At 37.4% G+C, this 27,788-nt stretch overlaps 1 protein-coding gene across 2 annotated transcripts in view; it reads left to right on the forward strand.

The window, feature by feature from the left end:
* pspc1 (paraspeckle component 1) overlaps positions 1–27,788 on the forward strand; it is a 177,448-nt gene that overhangs the window by 88,488 nt on the left and 61,172 nt on the right. For both annotated transcript variants that reach the window (XM_051926187.1, XM_028800573.2), the window contains exon 6: positions 4,543–4,648. In XM_051926187.1, coding sequence (XP_051782147.1) covers positions 4,543–4,648 — 106 coding nt within the window. The remainder of the gene's footprint in view (positions 1–4,542; positions 4,649–27,788) is intronic.

Consider the following 27,788-nt stretch of genomic DNA (forward strand, 5'->3'; position numbering starts at 1 on the left):
ACGAGATCATGGTCTCGTTTGATGTTATATCGCTATACACCATGATCCTGACCCAACTGGCCACAGAAACATTATTAATGAAACTGGATAGTGACCCCACCATAGAGACAAGAACCAAACTGTCCATCAAAGACTTAATGCACCTAATATCACTTTGCCAAAAAACGCACTTTCATTTCAACGGCAAGTATTACACACAGAAAGAAGGCATGCCGATGGGATCACCGTTATCGGGACTCCTAGCTGAACTGGTAATGCAACGATTTGAAAACATAGCTTTATCCCAGATTACACCCAAAATTTGGATACGCTATGTAGACGACACATTCGTCATATTAAGAAAGAACCAGCTGAATGAATTCTTCAATCATATTAACACAATATTCCCTGCAATCCAGTTCACAATGGAAAAAGAAAATAATCGACACATCAATTTCCTGGACATTTACATCAAAAGAAATAGTGACGCCACCCTGACCACAAGTGTTCACCGCAAACAATGCCACGCAGACAAGATTCTACACTTCGCCAGCAATCACCCGGTATCTCATAAACGGAGCTGCGTGAAAACCCTATTTAAACGAGTCCACACGCATTGTAATACCAAGGAAACAAAAATTAATGAGAGACGCTATCTGTTTCAACTTTTCACCTCGAACGGATACTCAAAATCATTCATTAATCGGAGTCTACACAGCAGGCGCCAAAGGAATCAGCATACAAGCGACGTACATCAGAACCCCCACACCACCTGGCATTCACTCCCATACCACCATAATGTGTCAGAAGGCACGGCACGCACCCTGACCAAGTGGGGCATCAAAATAGCACATAAACCCACCAACAATCTGCGCATGGTCCTGTTTAATGCTAAAAACAAGAAATCGACAGCCAAAACACGAAACGCAGTTTATAGTATTCCATGCAATTCCTGCTCAGCTGTATACATAGGACAAACGTCAAAAAGAATTTCAACACGTGTACAGGAACATCGCAACGCTGTCAGAAGAAAGGACACACTATCTTTGATATATGCACATACTAAATCGACAGGACACACATTCAACTGGGACAACGTGAAAGTAAAATTTAAGGCCAGTACAAAAAGCGCCAGAGAGTTGGCCGAGTCTTGGCTATCAGATGAAAATGCCATCAACAGACACTTGGACATAAACCCAGCATATGCCAACTTAAGAAGGACATATGCACTTTAATTTAACGATAAACCCCCCCCCCCCCCCCCATTTTGATCATACGGACTTAGTCACCTCCACAGTCCAAAACCCCCCCCGGAAGTGTTGCTATATATTGCCTTTGATTCTTGTAAGTCTAAGCATTATCCTCTGATGAAGACCCCTGATAGGGGTTGAAAGCTCAGGAATAAAACTATTTTATGATACGTGATTCGTTTTTTCTCCCTTTGTGGGTCTCTAACTGCAAATATGCAAACCGTATCACAGACCTTCTCTTCCATATATATCTATATCTATCTATATATATATATATATATATATATATATATATATATATATCTGAAGCCGTGCAAGCACACTCTTGAGAATGCAACGTATAGTTGTACAGAAGAAAAGCAATCTTGCCTCAAATGAATGGCAACCTTTTGTAGGTCTATAAAGTTAATTTAAACTTTAGGTTTACACGGTGCTTTCTTTCCGAAGTACCTGCACTCATGAATATGTCTGTATGTGTCAGTCGGTCAAATCCACGCGCTTCGCACCGGCGAAGTACCGCTTTTAAATTTTTATTAAGAAGAAAATAAAACGTTTTTAAATTGAGGGAAAATATACTAATAACAGTTTGTTAAGGATCAGTTTTTTTGTGAAGCTGCCTTTACTCGAGTGATCACTTCGACCTGACTTGGTGGCCAAGTATAAGCGTTACCTGGTAGCTAACCACCCATACAATCAGATTGTGAATCAGACTACAAATGCCGTGAATGTAATTACACACTCACTGCACTTGCTTACGGTAATCGAACCTCGGACGTCAGCGCTAGAGGGGCTTAGCAGCGGTGAAGTATTGCTTTTAAATTTTAATTATGAACAAAAGAAAACCTCAGAGGTTCGATTCCCGAAAGGGAGTGAAGTGAGTGTCCAGTTACCTACCAGGTAACGCTTATGGTTGGACAGCAAGTGACGTAACATCAGCCACGGTGCCTTCAGTTGTGAGAAGCAGATCATAGAATGATTGAAAATAGTTTTGCATTTACCTTTTTAGTAAAAGGCGAGCTTTTAAGCCTGAGAAATCACCCCGTAAATGCACACGTTTAATTGCACATGTGTTAATATGTATGGTTACACAGTATTAAGACAGTGAACAACGTCAGTTACCTTTGTTCCCGCATTTGATAAAAGGCGAGCTTTTAAGCCTGAGAAATCACCCCGTAAATGCACACGTTTAATTGCACATGTGTTAATATGTATGCTTACACAGTATTAAAAGACAGTCAAAAATTAACGTCATTTACCTTCGTTCCCGCGTTTGACTCGTGCTGTAAATCTCTTCCTTGTTTTTAGTTCACGTGATTACGTAGGAGGCGTGATGATGCGATACGTGACTCCGCCTCCTCCATTACAGTATATGGACAAGAAATATGTTCCAGTTATGACCATTACGCATAGAATTTCGAAATGAAACCTGCCTAACTTTTGTAAGTAAGCTGTAAGGAATGAGCCTGCCAAATTTCAGCCTTCCACCTACACGGGAAGTTCAAGAATTAGTGATGAGTGAGTCAGTCAGTGAGTCAGTGAGGGCTTTGCCTTTTATTAATATGTATAGATTACACATAGGAAGTAAAAATGTTAGGTTTGAATACACAATGGGCGGTTGCAAAATCAAGAGTACACCTTATGAGAAGGATTTAGTAGTCATAGTGGACTCTAAGCTATCAACTTCTCGACAGTGTTCAGAAGCCATTAAGAAGGCTAACAGAATGTTAGGTTATATGACACGCTGTGTGGAGTACAAGTCCAAGGAGGTTATGCTCAGCCTTTATAATGCACTGGTGAGGCCTCATCTTGAGTACTGTGTGCAGTTTTGGTCTTCAAGCTACAATAAGGACATAGCAGCGCTAGAAAAGCTCCAGAGAAGAGCGACTAGACTGATTTCAGGGCTACAGGATTTGAATTATGAGGACTGATTAAAAGAGCAGACCCTATACAGTTTTAAGTAAAAGAAGATTAAGAGGTAACATGAATGAAGTGTTTAAAATTCTGAAGGTAATCAGTACAGTAGATCTAGAATGTTATTTTAAAATGAGTTCATCAAGAACACAGGGACACAGTTAGAAACTTGTTAAGGGTAAATTTCGCACAAACATTAGGAAGTTTTTCTTTACGCAAAGAAACGTAGACACTTGGAATAAAGCTATCAAGTAGTGTGGTAGACCGTAAGACGTTACGGAATTTCAAAACTCGACATGATGTTTTTTTGGAAAAAATAAGTGGCTAGGACTGGCAAGCTTTGTTTGGGCTGAATGGCCTGTTCTCGTCTAGAGTGTTGTATGATATTAGTAGGACATTACATCTTTTAATAATGAATTATGCAATTATTCATGTAATGCTTGTGGAAACTTACTAACCATAGTACTTTGAGGAAAAAAGCTCTTAAATACGGATCTGCACATCTATTTGTCTGCATAAAGGATGTGATAGAAACCGGGCTGTTAGTGAGCCCCAAACCCTAAACACGAATACCCAGAGTCCTGGGTTCAAATAGTGGAAGGTTTATTAACCAAAATTGCTTCCAAAAGTAGCATTAGCACAAATCACAGGCTCTCACTTTCCACAATACTCTTATCTTTTCTCACCACCGCACTGAGTGTTGCTCCACCTTCTCCCAGCTCTGACTTGCCTGGATAAGGATGTGTGCTTCTTATTAAGGACCCGGGAGTACTTCTGGTGCCAGGGCTACTGCCTGATGGAAGTACTGCCGGGTCAGTCCCATATTTTGGGGAGCACATCTCCCTGTGGCACCCAGGAACCACAACATGGCTGTGCTACTGGAATAAAATTCATGGCATTCCCTGCTGGTTCCTGAATGAGCGCTGATACGAAGAGCTGCTGCCATCTAGCACATGGGGGGGGGGGGGACTAAACATCCCCCGGGGACACTTCCCTGTCTTTTTCTTCTTCTGTTGTGACCAGGGAAGATATAAAGTCCATGTCTGGTCGCGGCTCCTGTGCATTTATTTGGGGCCTCCTAACTGGGCTGCTCGTCTGTCTTATGTGCCTCCTTCAAGGATTTCTATTAAATGTTATACTAAAGTATTGTAAACTCAAATAGTAAGGAATTCACACTAAGTAACCTTGATTAATGTATTATATATCCATTTCTTTTAAAGATTGTAATGACTATATTTCTTATGTTACAAAAAGAGAAAGCGTAAATTGTGTAATTGTTGCTTGCAGTTTACCCATTTTATAAGTTATGTGTAAATACTGTTTAACTACCACAGTTTTATAGTTAAAAATTGTTTCTTAAGTTCAAAATACTTGAATGTTTCTTCTGATCAATATTTAACAGGCATGAAGAAGAGAGAAGGCGAAGAGAGGAAGAAATGTTGCGTCAACGAGAACAAGAAGAAATGAGAAGACAGCAAGATGGGTTCAAACCAAATTTTATCGATAATGTGAGTACAGAAGTCTTTAATTCTGCAGTAGTAGTTTTTACTTAGCTCAATTTATGTTTGTTTTGATGTTGCTCTAGCTAATATGACCATGTCTGATTCCTTCTAGTTTTGACTAAACTAAGCAAAAAGTATATTTAATATAGTTGCAGGGAAGCAAACATGCTAATTTATATTATTGTGAAAACTTTTAACAATACAAATTATGATTCCATAAAAAAGTTTCTATATGCTAATCAAAATATTCCATCTAAAGTACTTTTTATTTAAATTGGCAGTGATAAGTTTATTTTTGGATGGAAACAGAATATATATTCTTAAAATTCTAGGAGACATTTTTGGTCACATTATTGCTTATCCCTTTAAGGACAAAATGTTTAAATAGTAAAATGGATTTTTTAATTTCAATGTAAGTTCTGCATTTGGTACAGACTTTTGTAAAATAATTTTTTAGACTGTTAGGGTTCATTTACCACCAAATTCCAGTTAATGCCCTGATTAATGGTTTATTAAGTCTGCTTTTTCGTTTTGCTTGAGATTTTGAGTTTGAGTGTTTTTGTTGTAATTATGGATGTTTCTACAGAAACAAGTACTGGGTAGCTCACAACTTGGCTAATATTGGGATAGATGAGCATAATGTTCCATTGTATAAGATGTGAATCAGTGTTGAAAATTGCTCCTAACAGTGACAGTTCTTATTTTACCTGTGGTATTGCTGGGCTAGGCACTGCATCCATGTGTAGAATTAAGCTGGTTCAATCGTGGATAGATTTGCTTTGAACCAAGTTTAAACTTTTATATAAAATAAAGCTCTGTGTATGTCAGAAACACCATGACAGAATGCTAGAATTGTCATGGATTTTGTGGAGGATTTTAAAAATTACTACTACTTTTGTAAATATCCCATTATGAAATGTCATTTACTTAATTTAGTAATACTTAGCTGAGTGTAAACAAAAAGAAACAAAAATCAGATAAATCATGGTTATTAGTGACATTAAAATAATTTAAATATTTTATTGGTGTAAAAGTCAATATTTTTTCTTGTTTGTATGTTCATCAGCTTTGCAATTTTGTTTTAAATATAATTTGACACCTGACTGTCCCTCAAGTTTACTACCATTCTTTATAGTTAACATGTTAATTTCCAGAAAGTTTAAATTGGACTGACTTAACTGGTAATGATGCAAGTGCTAATAATCATGTGATGAGTTTTAATAGTCCAAATTACATACAAACATTCCTTAAAACTTTTTAAGTATCAAAATATTCAGATGCATTAGAAACATCTATCTAAAAATATTTACTCTTTACTCTATACTCTAAGTGTTGACCATGTTATGCTAATCACATTTTCTAAACTTGTTCAGTTGTACTACCCCAATTGCTATACAGGTTAAACAATTTAAATAATAATTGTGCAGTATTTCCATTAATGAAATAGTTACAACTATTCAGTAAATACATATTGTTTATGAAAGGAGTTCATTTGCTTTGCTGTGCTTGCAGATAATTAGCCTTTCCTCCTATACCTTCTGTAACTCCATAGTTCATATCATGAATTTTCCTGGAAAGGACAGTTAAAGTGGGCTCTGGGAAAGAACATAGAACCCTGCGCAGTAAACGTGTGAATCCAGTACCCCAAAGCAAAGGATATCAATATCCTGCAACTCTTGATCTAATGAATGAGGCTGTGGTCTGGATGCCAGACAGGCTGCCCTCTACAATTCTGGACCCATGATGATCGTTCGGCATCAGTGGTCACCTGCACAGTTGAGTAGTTGGCAGCAGGAACCCATGATCCCTTGGACTGAAATTTTGAGTATGTTGTCCAGTAGTCAATTGGTTGATGGCCTGGTCCATGGCTTGATCCTCTCTTTGGTATGGCTTGCTTCTTCTTGGAGTCGAATGATTCATTTGTCTGAAGACCTTTAACACAGCTCAGTCTCCAGGTTCAAATTCAAGTGCGGTCATATAAAATGTACTAGGAAAAATAGGTTTTACCTGCAGGTGTAAAGAAGTTTTGTTCCATATTATTCAGCATTGCCATACTTCATCTGTAAATTTTTAAGTCACTTATGGATTCCAAAATATCTCAAGGTGTTAGGCCTGTTTCGTTGGGGGGCACCCCTTATCAAAAATAACGCTAGCGGTAAAACAGATGGTCATTTTATCCAGTCTCTACCTCATAGGCAATTTGATTTTTATGGTCAAAAATCAATTCTGCAGCTGGTAAGCACAATGCAGAATTTCCACTCATTGTAGCCATTATGTTAAAAAAATAGATCCCTCAATAAAAACATTTTTCTCTATAGTTGGAGTGGACTCCACTCAATTAAAAGCATATTCATCATAACAAGTAAATCATCACAATATAAAATAAAGTCAGTCTTGTATATACCAAAGGAAAAACATTCAATTGTCTCAAAATGTTCATACTGGCACATAACCTTTGCTGTTATACAAATAACTTTGCAAACTAAATATCAACCTTTTCCCACTTAGAAGAAATGTGGAGCAGGAGGATATCGGTCTGTAAGAACCCTGAAACCAATCCCATTAATATTACTAGTCCATAAGAACCAAATGTCATAACTCTTTGACAGAGAAGACATATGTCCAGGAGTGCCAAACAAATCAATAGAGTGGTTTGGAGGTTGGTGTAGAAATTTTGAAAGTATTTACTTTCCTCTCTTATTCCAGTCTTGAACTGGAGCCTGGATAGGCGCTCTCATTCCTCTTTGCATAATGAATGTAATATAATACCAGTGTCTTCCAGAGAACATCTCTCAGTCAGCATAGCAAGCAAAAGTCAAAGAAGAAATCCACAGTCTGGACTTGTAAATTATTCCTAATTATTTCTGGAAATAAGAGCAAAATAAACTAAAACATTAACCTCCACACTCTCCCAATTTCTCTAATTACAGAATATTGTTCAATTATGTGCAGTCTTGGGATTTACATTATTTAGAAAGGAAATTTGTATTTGACTTCATCAAAAGCTAACAGGTTATTTTCAGAAGTTACAATTAAAATACATCTATTACTACCTCTTAACTTTTAATCTTAAAGCTAAACAGTTTCTATATTCATATCCCAGCAATTTTTCTTTAAGCTAATATTTTACTAATTACGTATTATCGGAACCGGAAGTGAACGCTGGCGTTTCTGTCTGCTGCTGCTTGCCAGTGCTCTGTTTGTGTACTTTTTCGAGTTGTTTTTTACTCGTTTTTTGCCTTTTGCATCGGAGCTTCCTTCGCCTTTGCATTGGATTAAAAACTGGTAACACACATTTGTGTCCCTTGCCTCATTCGGCCTTAACACGATCCCTCGTAGAACTGTTCTTTGCTGGCTGCAACCTGTGTGGGTAAGTGGAAACTTGTCTGCATCTCCAAATCCCGTTCTTTGGGGAGGGGAGGCAGTCTCACAATAATACACCATAAAGACTTAAAATTATCACCAATACCTCTTCCAGCGTATCCATCCTTTGAACTGTTAGCTGGCAAACTCTGCAGACCTTCACCTATTATAATTGCTGTTTTTTTAGACCTCCTAAACTATCAAGTATTTTTATTACAAAACTTTGTACTGTTTTAACAACTTTGTGTGCAAGGTCTACTAATGTCATCCTCATGGGTGATTTTAACATACACTTTGACGTGCCAGCTGATGCACTGACAAATGATTTTAATGAAATCCTTGACTGTTTTAATTTAATTCAATACTGTATGTCAACTTTTCGACTCATAACAAGGGTCATATTTTAGACTTAGTTTGCTGCTCTGGTATCACACCTCACAATATTATTCCTACTGAATTACCTATCTCAGATCACAAAATGATCACATTTGATGTTGGCTTACCTCTCAGTAAATCAGAGGTTCACGGTGTAATTTCATTTCGTAATGTCAAGCATGTAAACCCAGAGACCCTTATACATTTATTGTAATCCCAGCCTGTTTCTCCTTCTGCTACTACACCATCAGAATTAGTAGACCATTACTATATTGCTCTGCCTTCTGCCTTTGATACACTACCTCCATTAAAAACACAGACTGTTTCATTTATTTGTACTGCACCCAGGTTTACATCTGAACTCCGTCAGCTCAAAGCCACAGGCCGACAGTTGGAGCGCCTAGCTAAAAAGACAGGTGGTCTTGTACTCAAGGAAATGTACTCAAATCGTGTTAAAATACAAAAATGCTCTCTCTGCTACCAAAACTGTATACTATTCTAACATTATCAATACAGGAGGGAAAAATACTAGAGCTCTTTTTCCTACAATGAAAAGGCTAATTACACCACCAGAAAATGTCACTTACCATAATCTCTGTTAAATACTGCTGCACTTTTTTGGATTTCTTCAACTCAAAAATTGAAAAAATCCACCAGCAACTTGCGTCCTCTATTTCTGCAGAAAATGACATACTCTCCACTATCGCCCATATTCCCCTACCAACCACCCTATTTTCAGATTTCAGTTTACCAGCTAAAAATAATATCTCGGAGCTTATAACAAAATCTAATTCTTCCACATGCCAATTGAATCCAATACCTACAAGCTTTGTTAAAAGTCCTGTCTGTCACATATTTCCCCCATGATAACTGCTATAGTTAACTCTTCCCATAATACAGGCACGGTCCCTCTCTCACTAAAAACAGTGTCAATTACTCCAATTCTGAAAAGACCTGGTTTAGACCCAAATATCCTTAACAATTATCTCAAATGTTCCTTTCATATCTAAAGTTCTCGAAAAGATAGTTGCCTCCCAATTCCAGTCCCATCTCTTAAAAAATAACCTTTTTGAACAGTTTCAATCTGGGTTTCGTTTTAAACATAGCACAGAAACTGCCCTGGTCAAAATCACAAATGATCTTCTCTGGGCAGCGGACATGGCACTTTTATCAATTCTTAAGCTTCTTGACCTAAGCTCCGCATTTGACACCATATCCCATCAGATACTTTTAAAACGACTAGCTAGTTTTGGAGTCTGTGGCCTTCTCCTCCAGTGTTTTTTTCCCTATCTCACTGATAGGAAGCAATTTGTTCAAATAAAGGGCTTTAAATCTGAGAACGCAGTCATTACTCATGGAGTTCCGCAGGGTTCTGTTTTGGGGCCACTTCTTTTTCTCATTTATATCTTCCATATAGGTAATATCTTCCGGCACCATGGTATTAAGTTTCATCGTTATGCTGATGACACTCAGCTATATGCAGTGAGGAACATAAGTATTTGAACATCCTGCGATTTTGCAAGTTCTCCCAATTAGAAATCATGGAGGGGTCTGAAATTCACATTGTAGGTGCATTCCCACTGTGAGAGACAGAATGTAAAAAAAAATTCAGGAAATCACATTGTATAATTTGTACAGAATTTATTTGTATTGCACTGCTGCACATAAGTATTTGAACACCTGAGAAAATTAGTGTTAATATTTGGTACAGAAGCATTTGTTTGCAATTACAGAGGTCAAACGTTTCCTGTAGTTCTTGACCAGGTTTGCACACGCTGCAACAGGGATTTTGGCCCTCTCCTCTAGATCTGTCAGGTTCCGGGGCTGGCGCTGAGCAACACGGAGTTTCAGCTCCCTCCAAAGATTTTTGATTGGATTCAGGTCTGGAGACTGGCTAGGCCACTCCAGAACCTTCATATGCTTCTTATAGAGCCACTCCTTGGTTATCCTGGCTGTGTGCTTCGGGACATTGTCATGTTGGAAGACCCAGCCACGACCCATCTTCAGTGCTCTGACTGAGGGAAGGAGGTTGTTGCTCAAAATCTCACAATACATGGCCCCATTCATCCTCTCCTTAATACAGCGCAGTCGTCCTGTCCCCTTCGCAGAAAAGCACCCCCAAAGCATGATGTTTCCACCCCCATGCTTCACAGTAGGGATGGTGTTCTTGGGATGCAACTCCTTCTTCTTTTTCCTCCAAACACGGCGAGTGAAGTTTAGACCAAAAAATTCTATTTTGGTCTCATCTGACCACATGACTTTCTCCCATGCCTCCTCTGGATCATCCAGATGGTCATTGGCAAACTTCAGACGGGCCTGGACATGTGATGACTTGAGCAGGGGAACCTTCTGTGCAATGCGTGATTTGAAACCATGACGGCATAGTGTTCTACCGACAGTGACCTTTGAAACTGTGGTCCCAGCTCTCTTCATGTCATTGACCAGCTCCTCCCATGTAGTTCTGGGCTGATTCCTCACCTTTCTTATCATCTGTGATACCCCATGAGGTGAGATCTTGCATGGAGCCCCAGTACGAGGGAGACTGACAGTCATCTTTAGCCTCTTCCATTTTCTGACAATTACTCCAACAGTTGATCTATTTTCACCAAGCTGCTTGGCAATTGTCCCGTAGCCCTTTCCAGCCTTGTGGAGGTCCACAATTTTGTCTCTGGTGTCTTTTGACAGCTCTGTGGTCTTGCTCATGGTAGTAGTTGGAGTCTGACTGACTGTGGGGTGGACAGGTGTCTTTAAAGAGCTCAGACAGGTGCTACTAATTAAGATTACTAAGTGGAGTAGAGGTGGACTTCTTAAAGGCAGAGTAACAGATCTTTGAGAGCCAGAATTCTTGCTGATTGCCTGGTGTTCAAATACTTATGTGCAGCAGTGCAATACAAATTCTGTACAAATCATACAATGTGATTTCCTGAATTTTTTTTTTTTTTTTTTACATTCTGTCTCTAACAGTGGGAATGCACCTACAATGTGAATTTCAGACCCCTCCATGATTTCTAAGTGGGAGAACTTGCAAAATCGCAGGGTGTTCAAATACTTGTGTTCCTCACGGTATATCCACTAAATCCACTTCTGTTTTCCCTCCAGATGCTCTTATGGCATGTGTCCAAGACATAAAGACATGGATGACTCACAGTTTTCCCCAACTAAACAGCAATAAAACTGAGGTGCTCCTCATTGGCTCTAAATCTACACTTGCTAAGGTTAACCATTCTTCTATTTTAATTAACAAGATTAGCACAAACATCTCTTCCCAAGTTAAGAGCCTGGGCATCATTCTAGACAGTACTCTCTTTTTCTTCCCATATAAGTAACATTTCTCGGACTGCCTTCTTCCATCTCTGAAACATTTCTAGACTTTGTCCTGTTCTTACGCAACACAGTACTGAAGTATTGGTTAATGCCCTAGGCACCTCACATATAGATTACAGTAATGCTATTCTATCTTGCATCCCACAAAAACTTATCCATCACTTACAACTTATTCAAAATTCTGCTGCAAGGATAATAACCTGTTCTAAATCCACTGAACATATTACACCTATTCTCTCTCAACTTCACAGGCTCCCTGTTAACTACAGAATACAATACAAAATACTGCTCGTAACATTTAAAGCTCTCCACAACCTCACTGATCTCCTACAGACTTTCACTCCCTCTCGCTCACTCAGGTCCTCATCTGCAGCTCTACTTTCTATACCACACATCAAACTCTGTTCTATGGGAGCTCGAGCATTCTCTCATAGTGCTCTTCAACTCTGGAATTCACTTCCCTCTCATATACGTCAGCTTGATTCAATATCACATTTTAAAACTGCCCTAAAAACTTATCTTTTCAAACTGGCATACCAGTTGTGAATTTTGCACCGTTACTGCCTGTTATCTTTGTTTGTTTGCTAATTATTGCTTTGTGTTTTATCATTCTCTTATTTTTATTTTACTAATGTTGTTTAATTTTATTGTAAGGTGACCTTGAGTGCTAAGAAAGGCGCCTATTAAATAAAATGTATTATTATTACATTGACACATACATATCTACATATGGCTTCAGAATTTAACGTGTCTGGAATGTTTAAGTGCTACAAATTATAGAAAATAAAGCTAATTCAAACATTAACGTTCTACTTCACATTTAAGATATTCAAACTATTTGTGAACAAGGAGTGATGGGAAAAGAAATCAACATCTCACACTGTATCAAATGTCTAATATCTTATTTTATTTAAAAATAGCCTCATTGTAGTTAGTGCATCGCACCATTGCATACAGTACTTACAAGAAAATATTCTGATATATAAAATTTAGCTAACTTTAATAATATTGATTTCTTTTACCCATAACCTCCCGTTAAAGATATAGTGGAACCTCGGTTCACGACCATAATTCGTTCCAAAACTCCCGATTTGGTCGTGAACTGAAGCAATTTCCTCCATAGGATTGTATGTAAATACAATTAATCTGTTCCAGACCATATGATCTGTACGTAAATATATATATTTTTTAAGTTTTTAAGCACAAATATAGTTAACTAAACCATAGAATGCACAGCGTAATAGTAAACTAAATGTAAAAACATTGAATAACACTGAGAAAACCTTGAACAACAGAGAAAACTAACACTGCCTGTGTGTGTGCGTCTCTCGCGCTGCCTCTGTGTGTGTGCGTCTCTCGCGCTGCCTCTGTGTGTGTGCGTCTCTCGCGCTGCCTCTGTGTGTGTGCGTCTCTCGCGCTGCCTGTGTGTGTGTGCGTCTCTCGCGGTGTCTCTGTGTGTGTGCGTCTCTCGCGCTGCCTCTGTTTGTGTGTGCGTCTCTCGCGCTGCCTGTGTGTGTGTGTGTGTCTCTCTCTCTCTCTCTCTTGCGCTGCCTGTGTGTGTGTGTGTGTCTCTCTCTCGTGTGCCTCTGTGTGTCTCTCTCTCGTGTGTGTGTCGCGCTCTCTCTCTCGCTGCACAGAAAATGCACAGGGAGAGACTGAACATGTGCAAACCAAAAGGGAAACTGGCTTGTTCGTATACCAAGTGTGTGGTCGTGAACCGAGGCAAAAGTTTGGCAAACTTTTTGGTCGTAAACCGATTTGTACATGTACCGAGACCAAGGTTACACTATACTTGTTTATGCACACTTTTTCATTGCTATCATCCTGAAATACTTATTTCAGCTTCTCCAGAGTGTTGATCTGTAGACAAAGCATAGTCTACTCTTTTTGTTAGTTGACACCACCCCCCACACCCCTTTGTACAGCATATCTTTGTATAGACCACTACCTAGACTGGAAGCCAGTGCTTGTCACCAGCTTTCTTCCTGTCCTAGAGGATCTCTCGCACTCTTAAATAAAGAAAATAAAAAACAATTACTAAAAGAACTTTCTTCCATTTGAGTATGGCCAGTACTCAAAAGGAAAAAGGCTCACACATTTATACTAAATCTGGAAACATTTCATTGGACCTAATCATACTCATTTTCTAAGTTTAAATTCAAAACATTTATGTACACCTTTATCCATTGCCTCTTCATTTCAAACACCACCACATATTTTCACACAATGTCTTCAACCAAACCTATTCCCAAATTCACTTAAATTCCTTCAAATATACTTCACTCAGATCTTTCACTTTCCACAACATACTCAAACTGACTTAAACTGTCTTTAACACATCATACTTAAGTTTTATTATTATTATTTAGCATCTACTATTTAAAGCATTTACACCCTCTTTTCCTGTCATTGCTTACATATATTTTACTCCACTCAGAATATGAAAGTTTGAACCTTCATTTACTGTTAGTGGGCAACAGTGCCAACAACTGCGCCACCGTATCACCCATACTTCAATCACCTAACAGCTCATGGAAAGCATTTAAAACAATGTCCATAACAAATGTCCACCTTCTCACACATACACACATACAGCATTTTATCCTTGAAAGAAATTGTCTCCTTTATCTTATATATAATTTGCCAGTCTCCTCACTCACGTCCGTCCAAAGCCGAATGCGCAATCGCCTTCTGCGCATGTCTGAAGCCGAATGCGCAATCGCCTTCTAAGCAGCTGCCTGAAAAACCTTACAAGACCGACATCGTGGCAGGCGGCGGATTTATGGCCGCAAAAATTCAAAGAGAAAGGCGACTTCAACCAACATTGCGGCAGGCAGCGGATTTACGGCCGCGAAAATTCAAAGAGAAAGGCGACTTCGACCAACATCGCGGCAAGGTCCGTCCGAAGTCGAATGCGCAGTTGCCTTCTGCGCAGCTACCCGAAAAACCTTACGAGACTGACATCGCGGCAGGCGGCGGATTTACGGCCGCGAAAATTAAAAAAGAAAGGCGACTTCGACCAACATCGCGGCAGGCGGCGGATTTACGGCCGCAAAACTTCAAAGAGAAAGGCTACTTCGATTAAAGCTCTAGAGGCCTGAAAGGTGATTTGACTACAGCTCCAGGCCTAATTACGCATTCATTCAATACACCTATATCAGGTTTGTGGTGCTTATACTTATTACTTACTATTCCACTCGTGCCCGTTTCATCTTACGTTGTCGAAACGGGCTCTTTGTCTAGTATTTTATAATTATCAAAGAACATTTTTCCCAAAGACTTGATTAGGATCTGAAAGAAATATACATGTAAACATTTTTATAAGCAAAGTGGAGACATATTCATTTTATCAAATATTAAACATTTTCAGAGTTCTGGAACTTTATCAGATATTTCTATATTTGTGTGCACAATATTCAGTTTAATACAAGTACATTTCAGACAAAGATGTCCCATTCACATATTTCTTAGGCACAGAAAAATATTTTTAGACACACGAAACAATTCTTTCAAGACGTATTTCATACACACATTTCTTTAAATTTGCTGCACATCAAGACATCTTATTTATTTACACACTCTGCCTGGCACAAAACAAAAATACATACTCATTTATTTTCACAGGACATGCAAACTGTACATAAACATTCCATATTCTTTGTTGTTAAATATTTTCTGCATACTGCATAGCATAAATTGATTTACACTTCTATTATACAATTATCTTATTCTACCTTTAGCCCCATCTTCCTGTGGGATTCTCCCTCCCACTGGTTGCCACCTTATTACCTCTAGTGGGCAAAAGGCACTCACTGAATTTTGTACTTTCTCTAACACTAAAAACTAACCTTGACTCTAAACGCAAAACACTCCTGTTCTAACAGCATGACGTCTAACCTAGTGCCTTATCCCCAGAAGAACGAATGAACACACCTCCTCTCCTTCTATTTCTGGTCCGACGATCGCGTGACTTCCATGCACATGGGAACAGTTCATTCCTAATTTCAGACGCACCATAATTACCTCGTCAGCTTCGCATCTTTTGAGATTCTGCTGGGAGTTCCCTCAAGGGTACTGATCACCTTAACGTTGGCCGACAAAAACTGTGGTCAGTTTGTGGTAATAACTGTGGTAATAAATTTAACATCTTATTAAAGAAAGAAACGTCCTCTAACAGGACAATTCAGTAATCAGGCAGGAAAAAAGCTGTTCATTGTATCTTTTAATTACTCCTCAGCAAAATGCCTTGGAGGGAGCATTCTTCAAAAAGCAGTCTGTTACAGTATGGCCAGAATGGTCAAAGAAACAAAGAATAGACTTTAATTTTATTAACTGTTGAATTTACATACAGTGTCAATCAATGCATACATTTTACTGTGGTTGGTTCATTGTTTTATACCCAAATGATTTATATAAAATAAAAGTGTACTATATTATGTTCTGGTTCTTCTTATACCTTTTGATTTGGGCTACCACCTTTGAAATTTCTGTGCATATAACAGCTGTCCGTTCTTATTGTTTATAGGACATCTGCTGATTTCTTAGTCATCCTTAAGTGTATTTTGTATATTACATCAGCCGTTCTTCTGGTACATTATTTACTGGACCATCTCAGTATTTTTCCTAAACCAATTCTTATTTTTCAGTGTACATTTTGTTGTTCACTTGACCTTTATCTGGTTTCCTGGTGTGCCTGAACAGGTTTCTGACATTTATTAAGCCTTTATGCTATTTCTTTAAGATGAATGCTCTGTTACCCTAAAAGTATTCTTCCACATTATATAAATATTTACTAATTGTTCCCAAGTGTACATGTCCGCAGACAAGGTACAGTCAGGAAATTCGTGTCCACATTTATGGTATAATGGTCAGTGCATGCTCCGAACATGAGGGTTCTCTACCCTATCACAAGGGTACCACTAAAGTGGCATGCAATTACAGATTATTTTAAGGGAAACTTAAGAGAGAGTATCTTGCTGGCAGTGTAAGAAAAAATCATGTGTGAATTGTTAAGAGGTTGTAGACTGTATATTACAGTACGGACAATCCAGCATTTGTGTGAATTTCCATATTCTGTTGCTACAGGCAGTAGCCATTGATGGCTTGCAATAGGCTACATGCTCTCTAGACCAGCTGGTCTCTATTCAGAAAATGAAGAACAGTTTTATCTGTTTAAAAGCTGAGGCCACTAGGGGCTGGCAGGAAATGAGGAATTTTCCTGTGCAGTTACTAGAAGATGGCTTTTATCTGCTGATTTTAGGCTTAGAAGATGCAGTAACATTAGAGGTCCCAGAAAGGCTTTCAAGTTTCATGTTCTTGAAGCAGAATTGGCCACTGCTGATGCACAAGTCCCTTCTGGAGTTAGTTGTCTTATATGTGTGTGTGAAAGAGCTCTAGTAGGTAACAGAGACTGAGTGGAGAGTGTGAAAGTGAACAGGGAGTTTTATAGCTTGGTCATTGTTAGATAAGCAAAACTCCCCAAATGTCAAACTCTGAGGGAAAGTAATATATTTTCTGCTTTTAAGTAATGTATTAATGCATTTTTCTTGCAATATTCTAAATGATGGTTTAGTTAAGATATGTGTAGAAATTAGTTCAGATGCACTATTCTAAAAAGAAAGCTGTTAATGCAGAAATAGAGATATTTGAGCCTCAGTCCAACAAATCTACAGCACTAATTATAGAAATCTTATCTGAATTTATATAATAATGAGCAGTTTATAGTTTGTTAAAAAACCTCTTGCACTTGAAAGTGGAGTTCATCTCAAGCTTGCTTCAGATAACCATCTGAAATGATAAGCAAGTTTTGATTGTTATGATTTATTTAAGAAGATAATCTTAATAGTTACACTATTTGTTCAGTCTGTCTTTTATTAATTTCATCCAGCTCTTCTTTCAGCATTTTTTTTTCTCAATGGTGTTTGAAGTTTACCTATAAGTTGTGTATAGGTAATTGGAACATAATATTTTGTTAAAATATCATGTGTTCAATTCTTCTTCGTTTGAACTGAATAAAAATTGGCCAACCCATCCCAACAATGTAATCTTGGACAACATACTAGCATATGGTGTGGCAGTGTTCGGACTAATTTTAACATCATGCCTGATATTCTGGTCATCAAAATATAATGGCAATTCAGTAGGTTTATTTAAGAATTATAACACTAGTATATATGTACATATTAGTCTTTGAAAAGTTTCAAAATATTACTTTTATGTGTTTACTTTTAAAAGTATTGTTCATCCTGTGCTCAGATCTTTTGATTTTTGACCAAGTACTTAAACAAACTGTAGCTTGGTCATGCATTTAGCTGCAGTAAAATATAAGTACATGTTCTTCTTTGGCACGGTGAGTGGTGCCAACTTGTTATGAGTGATTTTTAAATGAAAACCCAATGTGCTGTTAGGATCATGTCAAAACTTTACACTAATGCTTTAAATCTATTGTTTAATTTACTGGCCTCTAAAAATTTCCTGGGGTAATGGAAAGCATTCTGTAATTTGTCTAGTTAATTGCCAACATTTACCCATTACAGTTATGGTTGATAACATTTAAGTAGGGGAAATACAGTAAAGGAGCACAGTTGGGAGCAGTGTAATTTTATGCAGATCAGCTTTATGATTTCTGGCTTTAACAGAAAAAATTACTGTCACAACCAGGACAGAAAAAATACACAAATCACAACTGAAAACTGATAACCCTCTTATCATTTATTATTTTGATTGAAATGATGAAAGAAACATGTTTTAATACAGTACTTTGTTGCTCTTTCTAGTTAAACATTTAACTCTTTCCTTCCTTACAGGATTAATATGAAAAAAATGCTACACAGTATGTTTTCAGATTTTTGCATAGTCTTTTACCATCTTTCTGTAGATTAGTAAGTATAGAGCTAATAAATTTAGTTTAGTTCATGAAAAACATTTTTTAAATGTATTTCAAAATTGGTGATTTGATTTTGATTTGATTTTAGAACTGTTTAGCAAATAAACCTGATTGTAATGTGAAAACATTAGTATTGTGACATTTTTCATGACCAGCATTAAACCATTTATATTTATTAAATATTATTATTTACCTCATCATACTTTTGAGCAGTCCTGTTTTTTATTAAATCTTGTAGCTCCCATAGATGAATCAAATTGTTGATAAAGATTATTTAATGATACTGAAGATTGAATATACAGTGTTGCATAATAGATCAAAATATGAGGAGAGTAAAATTAGTTTCTTCTAGAAATGTTGAATACATAGTTGTAGGAAATGAGAGGAATCCAGCAGTTTCTAGGGATGTCATGAGTTTTTGCATTCAATATAATTACTTGTGAAATTTCACAATTCTCAATACCTATTCGATACCATGAGAAAAATAGAAATCTGCCTTTTAAATAAGTGTCTGTTATTCAAGTGGACAATATTGTGCCTTTTTCAGTAATAGAATATAAAAATCAATAAATATTGATAGTAACAGCAATATTAAAATGGTGTTTTATTAATCAAGTAGTTGCCCAACTGTCATTTTTGTAAATTAGTATTGGAACTGATAAATATCAAATTACAGTGAACAGTGTTGTGAATTTCCCATTGGGATTAATAAAGTATCTATCTATCTATCTATCTATCTATCTATCTATCTATCTATCTATCTATCTATCTATCTATCTACAGTGCAAGACTTGAATTTGTTTTGTGATAGACATAGGGATTCCTCTAGTCCACAGTTTCGTAAACTATGGGTTACAGTCCAAAATGGGTTATATTTAATGGGAATGGGTTGTGTTTCGTTTGTATAGTGTCTTGCGATGGGTTGCTATGATATGTTTAAGCAATTAACATTGCTCCGTCATGACTTTGGTGGTTGTTCTCCAAGGTGAACCACCTCCCCAAACTTCATTCTGTTTCTGTCCGCAGCGACAAAACCAACACGCTGGTCTCAAGGACACTTAAGAAGGATTAGATTATGCTGCTCAAAAGTAAATATAAGGGATTTCAGAATGGGGTGGACTACCTTATTTCTTAACCATGTTCACATTCTAAACTTACTCTCTAACATTTTGTAAAATATACTACATAAAATAAATGTAAATAAAAATAAAATTTTGAACTTTATTATGTCTGTACTTTGAATTCTTAAATAATTATAAATATTTTCATTTAAACAAACTTTCTGAAGATGTTTTGGTAACACCACACTTTTAAAATCTTTTGAGAATCCCTCTGTTGGGTTTGTATCATTTTCTACTATAAGATGTATATTTGCATAATTTATTTATTTTTTTAAAGCTTGCTACAGAATGACATTTAAGAGATTCCAGTTTTATATGTCACAAACTCTCAGGGCCGTAATAGTCTTAATTTAACCCCCTTTTTTTTTTTTTTTTTTTTTGGTTTAACATTTGTCTCAAATTTAAGGTTTTCTTTGTGAAATAAGAGTTTTTAGTTTTATATTAACCCACTAGCCAACGCCCACCGTAGCATACGGCGGTGTAAGAATAGGAATAGAAAACGGTGAGAAAGGAATTCAGAAATCAAGAAGAAATAAATACTTCTTGAAAGACGCAGTGTGCATGTAGAATTTCCGGCCAAGTAGGATTACATGTGAAAGTGATAAATAAATCGGGCTTTCCGAATTTATGTACTATGGCCATGGCATCCTAATAGTTTTGTTGCATGTATCTTGGACTTCCTGGAAATGTGGACGGTAATATGATCATTTTGCCTACACGTACGTTGTTGTTTTCAGCGTTTGCTTGCAGTGCATCCGATAGTTCCACGCGCAGATCTTGTTGATGTAATCTGAGATAGTTGAGACGCGCTCCCTTTGTTTTAACATATGCATCTACGACGTACTGTTGGAATAGTTTGCCGCTGGAGTGCAGAATACTAAATGTATTCCTCATTGCTAATCTGTACGTGTAAAATTGGCATTGAGTAAGCCTTATTCGCTTGGCGCTTCTTTTATCGGGAACATCTTGTAAATCTTTGTGCCATCCAATATCTCCGTAAGGGAATTAAAAGTGGGTAAACCATAGGATCGCAATTCATATTGAGAGTGGAAATCTGTTTACAGGAGTTGCCAATGGGATAGATGCAAATATCCCTTTCAGCAGGCGTTTTGCCATCTTCTCAACGAAAATCGCTGCAATGTTGGGGCATTGTATCGTCGTAAATCCTGCCCAGGGTTTTCCTTGAAAACCATGCGTACAGATGCTGTTGGATTGGACTGAGCGATTTCATGCATGTGTTTGTATGATTTAGCGAAGGGGTTGATGGTTCTGAGCATGGAATCCAGCTGGAGAAGTACATTTTCGCTGCATGCAGAGTTTGCTTTATTTTGTAAACGTACTTCAGTAGCTTGCGCTGTGTCAAAAACATACAACTGTCCATATCCTGGAGAGGTAGAAGTGTTAGCGTATATTGGAGAGATTTGGTGATAAATTTGCCTGTGTATTTTAAAACAGTATGGTCCGTGGCCAGGAGGTTGAGTTATCTATGCACCCATGGAAGCAAACGCTAGAGAGGAGTTGTATTCTCAAATGTGTTGACGATAATTTTTAGCTTCTGATGTTTGCTGTGTAAGAAGCTGTTGTAAAGACACAGGTGGCTCCCGCAGAGGTGGTAAAGCTACTTTATCATTGTGGCAGCACCTCTAGTACTTGTTTGGATGTATTACACTCAACAGGCCAGTATAGTGCATGAAATGGAAGAGGACGAATAGGAATCGAGAAATGCCGTGTCGACTGCGTGTGGGCGGGACCAGTTTTGAAGTGGAAGCAGGACGAACCAGAAGAGAAATATATATGAGATTATTCAAAAACTCTTGTTAAAACAGGTTTTCTGATGCTGTTTTCGAAGAATCTTACATGAGTGAAATGGCTTTGTCTAGCATGTGTACAGATCCAGAATTTCAAAATGAATGTTCTAAGGTTATTTGTAGTCATTTAATTGAAACTGAGAGACTGTATTATATAGGCAGTGCTAATCAAATATATGATTTACTGCATATGTTCTTAACTACATTCAACACGTTAGGGGTTTTACTCATTAGCATTAGTTTGCATTCAGAAAACAAAAGGTGGAAACAAATTAAACATTTTTAAGTTCGTATTCAGTATGCTGTTTTCCTGTATTGGTGTAACTGCATGCCTCGGTAGTACGTTTATTAATGCAGTACTTGCCGTTTTATGAAGTTATTTTTTCTACAAGTTCGACTTTATTGTAAGCAATTTTATTTTCTCCAAATAAAATTTAAAAGTACGCGCCATATTACTAGAGAAATTCTTCATCCTGTTAAGCTTTGAAACATAAAACACATTTTATTGTGTTACCAACAAATGGAGCAGCTCTTTTTATCACTGGTGTACACAAGTCAATGTCCTATTGTTTGAAACCTGGTTTGATATTTACAGCTGTTGCTAACATTGCTGTTGGCACAGATTCTGCTCACATTCCAGTCTTGTATGTGTGTGTATATGTATGTGTGTGTATGTATATATATAATATATATATAATATAAATATATATATATATATATATATATATATACACTAGCAAAATACCCGCGCTTCGCAGCGGAGAAGTAGTGTGTTAAAGAAGTTATGTAAACATATATATACATATATATATATATATATATATATATATATATATATATATATATATATATATATATATATACATACATACACATATCAACATATATACACACATACATACACACACACATATACATATATACATATACACATACATAGTGCATTGTAACACGGGCTGTGATTGTTACATGGGAGGGAGACGACAAATCACAGCTTCCCGCTTTCTAATCGGGCCTGTGATTGGTGCTTTGACTGATGCCCAGATCCCACAGTATCTCCTCTTAGGAGAGGCGTTAGGCAAGTGTAATTGAATAGCGGTGCTGCAAGTTTAGCTTTACACCTGCTTTTAAGGCTTATTGACTGAAAGGGACTTTCATGAAAAAAGTTAGGGCTTTGCTACAGGATACACCCTCCACAAGTTAAGGAAGTAAAAATAAAGGTATATACTGTATTTCTGTTTTATTTAAACCTATTATGTTTAAGTTTGTATGCGGGCGGCACGGTGGCGCAGTGAAAGGTGCCAGTTAGGAGACCCGGGTTCGCTTCCCTGCGTGGAGTTTGAATGTTCTCCCCGTGTCTGTGTGGGTTTCCTCCGGGTACTCCGGTTTCCTCCCACAGTCCAAAGACATGCAGGTTAGATGCATTGGCGATTCTAAATTGTCCCTGGTGTGTGGGTGTGTGCGCGCCCTGCGGTGGGCTGGCACCTTGCCCGGTGTTTGTTTCCTGCCTTGTGCCCTGTGTTGGCAGGGATTGGCTCCTGTATTTAGGATATAGCGGGTTGGATAATGGATGGATGGACATTTGTATGCATAGCCCCATTTGCCCTTTTTCATTTTTTTTCTTTCTTCAGTAATATTTCAGCAAACCCGGAGCTTGTCAGTTCAAATCCTGGTACTGACACCACTGTGTGACCCTGAGGAAGTCACTTCACCTGCCTGTGCTGCAAAAAAACAAAAGTAATGTAACAAATTGTACCTCAGATGTTGCAAGTTGCTGGAATAAAGGCATAAGTCAAATAGATAAATATGTATTGTACACATAGGAACTATTCATTTATTTTCAGTTAAGTCATCTGCAGCAAACCTTTATAAATGAGGGTTTCTCCTTTTTAGATAGTGCAAACTGTTTCTTCCTCATTGAGGTTTTCTCTTGGAGAGCTTTTTTCATTTCATTGAAAATTAAAGCAGCAGCTGCCAAAATATGTAGCTTTCTTATTAATTTTTCAACATTTGTAAAATAACTTTATAAAGTAACATAAAAGGTTTAAATACTGGTTATCCTTTTACACTAAAATATTACTAAAGAGATACAAAAAAAGTAAAATGCATATGTTGTTTTTCTTTAAGAAGATTTAATATTACTGAAGAAAGAAAAAAAAAAAACTAAAACAGCCAAATGGGGCTATGCATACGAACTTAAAAGGTTTAAATAAAACAGAAATATATACCTTTATTTTTACTTCTTTAACTTGTGGAGGGTGTATCCTGTAGCAAAGCACTAACTTTTTTCGTGAAAGCCCGTTTCAGTCAACAAGTCTTAAGAACAGGTGTAAAGATATTAACAATAAGCTACGCAAACCCACCAAGACATGGAATCGTTTAAATCAAGGCGCTGTGCTACCTTCTTCCAGATCGGCCCCAAGGCGTTCATATTTTTCCAAAGCAGTTCTGGTCTCCATCGGCATCTGTAGCTGAGTCGAAAAACACCATCCCATACTATTAGTTAACGATTAACACATTTCTATATGTATTGTAAGCATACAATACAACTGATAATATGTTGTGCTTATTTATCTGGTGTACCGTCACTTTTGCGCGTTTAACGGCTGAAATCCAACGTGGTTTGTGCCCTTCAGAATGAAAACAGTTTGCATTTATCTTTTTAATAAAAGGCAAGCTTTTAAGCCTGAGAAATCACCCCGTAAATACACACGTTTAATTGCACATGTGTTAATATGTATGCTTACACATTGTTTCTTCTTCATTGAGGTTTTCTCTAGCATGTAGATCGGGGTAATTACATTCACGGCATTCGTAGTCTGAATCACAATCTGATTGTATGGGTGGTTACCTACCAGGTAACGCTTATGGTTGGCCAGCAAGTCAGCTAACATCAGCCATGTGCCTTCAGTTGTGAGAAGCAGATCATAGAATGGTTGAAAATAGTTTACTGTCAAATAATGCAAAGAGTACGCGACACGTGTTTCGCCCTAATTCTTGGCTCATCAGGCGTACACACTCGCTTACGGGAATCGAACCTCGGACATCAGCGCTAGAGGGGCTTCGCAGCGGTGAAGTATTGCTTTTAAATTTTAATTAAGAAGAAAAGAAAACCTTTTTAAATTGAGGGAAAATATACCAATAACAATTGGTTAAGGATCTGTTTTTTTGTGAAGCTGCCTTTACACAGCCTGTCCGCTGTTTTATAAACGAACGCCATATAAGGCCGTCCTTTCTCCTTCACAGTCAGTTCACGTGATTACGTGGGAGGCGTGATGACGTGATGTGCAACCCCCGCAACCCCGCCTCCCATGGCCAGCGAGCTGCAATCCATTACTGTATATGGACAAAAAAGAGGTTCCAGTTATGACCGTTACGCTTTGAATTTCGAAATGAAACCAGCCTAACTTTTGTAAGTAAGCTGTAAGGAATGAGCCTGCCAAATTTCAGCCTTCCACCTACACGGGAAGTTGGAGAATTAGTGATGAGTGAGTGAGAGCTTTGCCTTTTATTAGTATAGATATATATATATATATATATATATATATATATATATATATATATATATATATATATATATATATATATATGTGTGTGTGTGTATGTATGTATGTATGTATATATATATATATATATATATATATATATATATATATAAAATACATACACATGTAACATATGTTTCTGTGTGAGGTTTTCCTCTCAAACCTGAAGTGTATACACTGGGTAAAAAGTGGATGGATATTTGGCCATATACTTGTTGGTATCCAGTCGGAGAATGAATGCAATGGGTGTTCTTTATCAGAACTGCATAGGACATGGTATTAAAAAGTGATTAATTGCACAATCTGCAAGTAAATAATTATAACTAGCATTTCCAAGATGGGATTAAATTGTAATAACAAAGCCTATATCAGAGCTGCTTAGGACAAGGTATTAAAAAGTGATTAATCACACAATCTGCAAGTAATTAATCACAACTTGCGTCTCCAATGATGGGCTAAACTTATAATAACAAAGCCTTTGTGTATTCATTAGTTTTTTTTAATGACCACCATGACTCGGACATCTGCTGTGTTTCTTTGAAATGTATTAATGTGATGCTGTAGCTCTGTGAGGCATTTTCACATTTAGTTTTTATTCACACTTTGATCATGCATTATTGTGCCTTATGAAGTAACAAGTCCACTTGTTGCTCGTCAGTACAGTACTGATCATGTAAAAAGCTAGTACCGTAACACTCTGTATTTTGGTATTGACTTGGTATTGAAGTATCTGTTCTTGTGACATCTCTAGCAGCTATTGCTGTTATACTTGGCAAGCATGCTTTTATCCATTACAACTAAAGTCAGAATTACCGTAGATACTCACGTATTTGTCGATCTCGCAGATAAGTGGAGTGTATTGTTTAAGCCGAAAATTACGAAATTTGTTATGACCCGCGTATAAGTCGAGGGTAAAACTTAACAGCTATCAGAGATGGAGGGCGACAATCAGCTGTTAATGGCGACAAAACTCACTGTCACGTCACAGGCATTCCCTCTGTGCTTGGAGAAATGCTAGACTCGTTGGCTTGGCAACTAATCCTTGCGTGCGTGAGTTGCGAAATATAAACAAAGGCAAAATGCCGTTGATATGTCACAAGGGAGCGAAGCGAGTGCAGAAAAGAAAACACTCTGCAGACGATGTTTTGCACATTATCTCTGAGTCGGACTCTGATTTTTCAGAATTGGATTTTATTGACAGTGATCAGGGATCGAGCAAGAGAATGAGAAGCCGGCATCAGCTGATCGGACACCAGCCGATGCCGCGCCAGCTGATTGGCTGCCAGCTAAACGCATTCGCGCAGCCGATGCAGCTACGGCAAGGTTTGCGTGGGAGGAATACCCAGACATTGATCCGTGGGAGCCGAACTGGCTACCGGACTTCACAAGACAGCATGGCTTGCTGTTGGACACGACAGATCACCCGCTGCTGGACTACTTCAGGCTGCTCTCTCCTGATGCTGCTTTTCAGCTACTGTCAGACGAGACAAACAGGTAGGCAGAGAAATTTTTTGAATCGTGGGCTGCGCTTGCATCGCATTGATAGCGTGCGTTGCCTTGGTTCTTTTGATTCCAAATCTGGTTGCACGTGGCAGCTAATGGTATGTTTGTTATCCAAAACTTGCAAAAGCTAATGCTCAAATTCAAGTATTTCACAGTTTAAAGAATTATTTAATGAAATTAGAAAAAAACTTGCTAATTAGCAATAGTATTGCTGGCTTATAATTATTTCAAAGACCATGGGAAACGGCAGATGACCTGTGACGTGAAGCGTTGAGTGTACAATGTCATTACCCAAATTCTATGGACAATTGTGTTGCACCATGGATAAGTCGACCCTGTTTTTTTGAATGAATTTTAAGGCATACATTTTTCGACTTATACGCGAGTATCTATGGTAGTTATGTTCTGAAAGATTATGGTAGACAAATACTTCTAAAATAGTTTATATTTGGAAAATTTGAATACATTGTTTAAGCTTATGGTCCATTTATTACTATTAATGTTTAAATGTCGAATTTGAGATATTAACCTTAACTCCAAGTTGCACTTTTCTGTTAGATTTAAACCACCCACATAGAATGGCTAATCAAGCTTAGAGTGACAGAACTTACTAAAAGTGAAAATACGTATTTGCAAGGTATATATGTTAAATATTTACATGTCTGAAATGTAAAATTTTGAGAGAACCTTAATTGCAATAACGTGGAGTTTAAAAGAAATGTTGTTTGTTATTGTTAAACCATGTAAATGAAGTTTATGAAGTCATTGTTAAATTTAATTTACTTTTCATATTAACATTTAGGTACACAGCTGTGGTGTACACCTGTTTATAAATGCCTTTTGTGTTCTGTAGTAAGTAAAATGATTTTTTTTCTTAAACTATTTGTTTTCCTGTTTACTTTCTAAAGTGATGTAACACAGAAGTACTTTGGAAATTGTTTTCTTTGTTACATTGGCCATAAGAAATATGTGCTGCTTTGGTACTGACATAACTAAACAATGTGTAATAACATCTTTTTATAAAATTCTGCTTGGTTTTAATGTATTTACTGTTTATTTTTAACAACTTAATACATGTGAGAAATTATTTTAATATATTTACTTTAAAAGTAGTTTCTGCTTTGCTGTCAATTTATACAAGATTGGTAAGTATGTTGCAGTGTATGAGGAAGATGTTTTACTTGCATTGTTTAAATTGGCAGTGTAAACTTTTGTTGTGGA

The sequence above is a fragment of the Erpetoichthys calabaricus genome, chromosome 4, assembly GCF_900747795.2.
Source record: "Erpetoichthys calabaricus chromosome 4, fErpCal1.3, whole genome shotgun sequence".
In the NCBI taxonomy this organism is placed as follows: domain Eukaryota; kingdom Metazoa; phylum Chordata; class Cladistia; order Polypteriformes; family Polypteridae; genus Erpetoichthys; species Erpetoichthys calabaricus.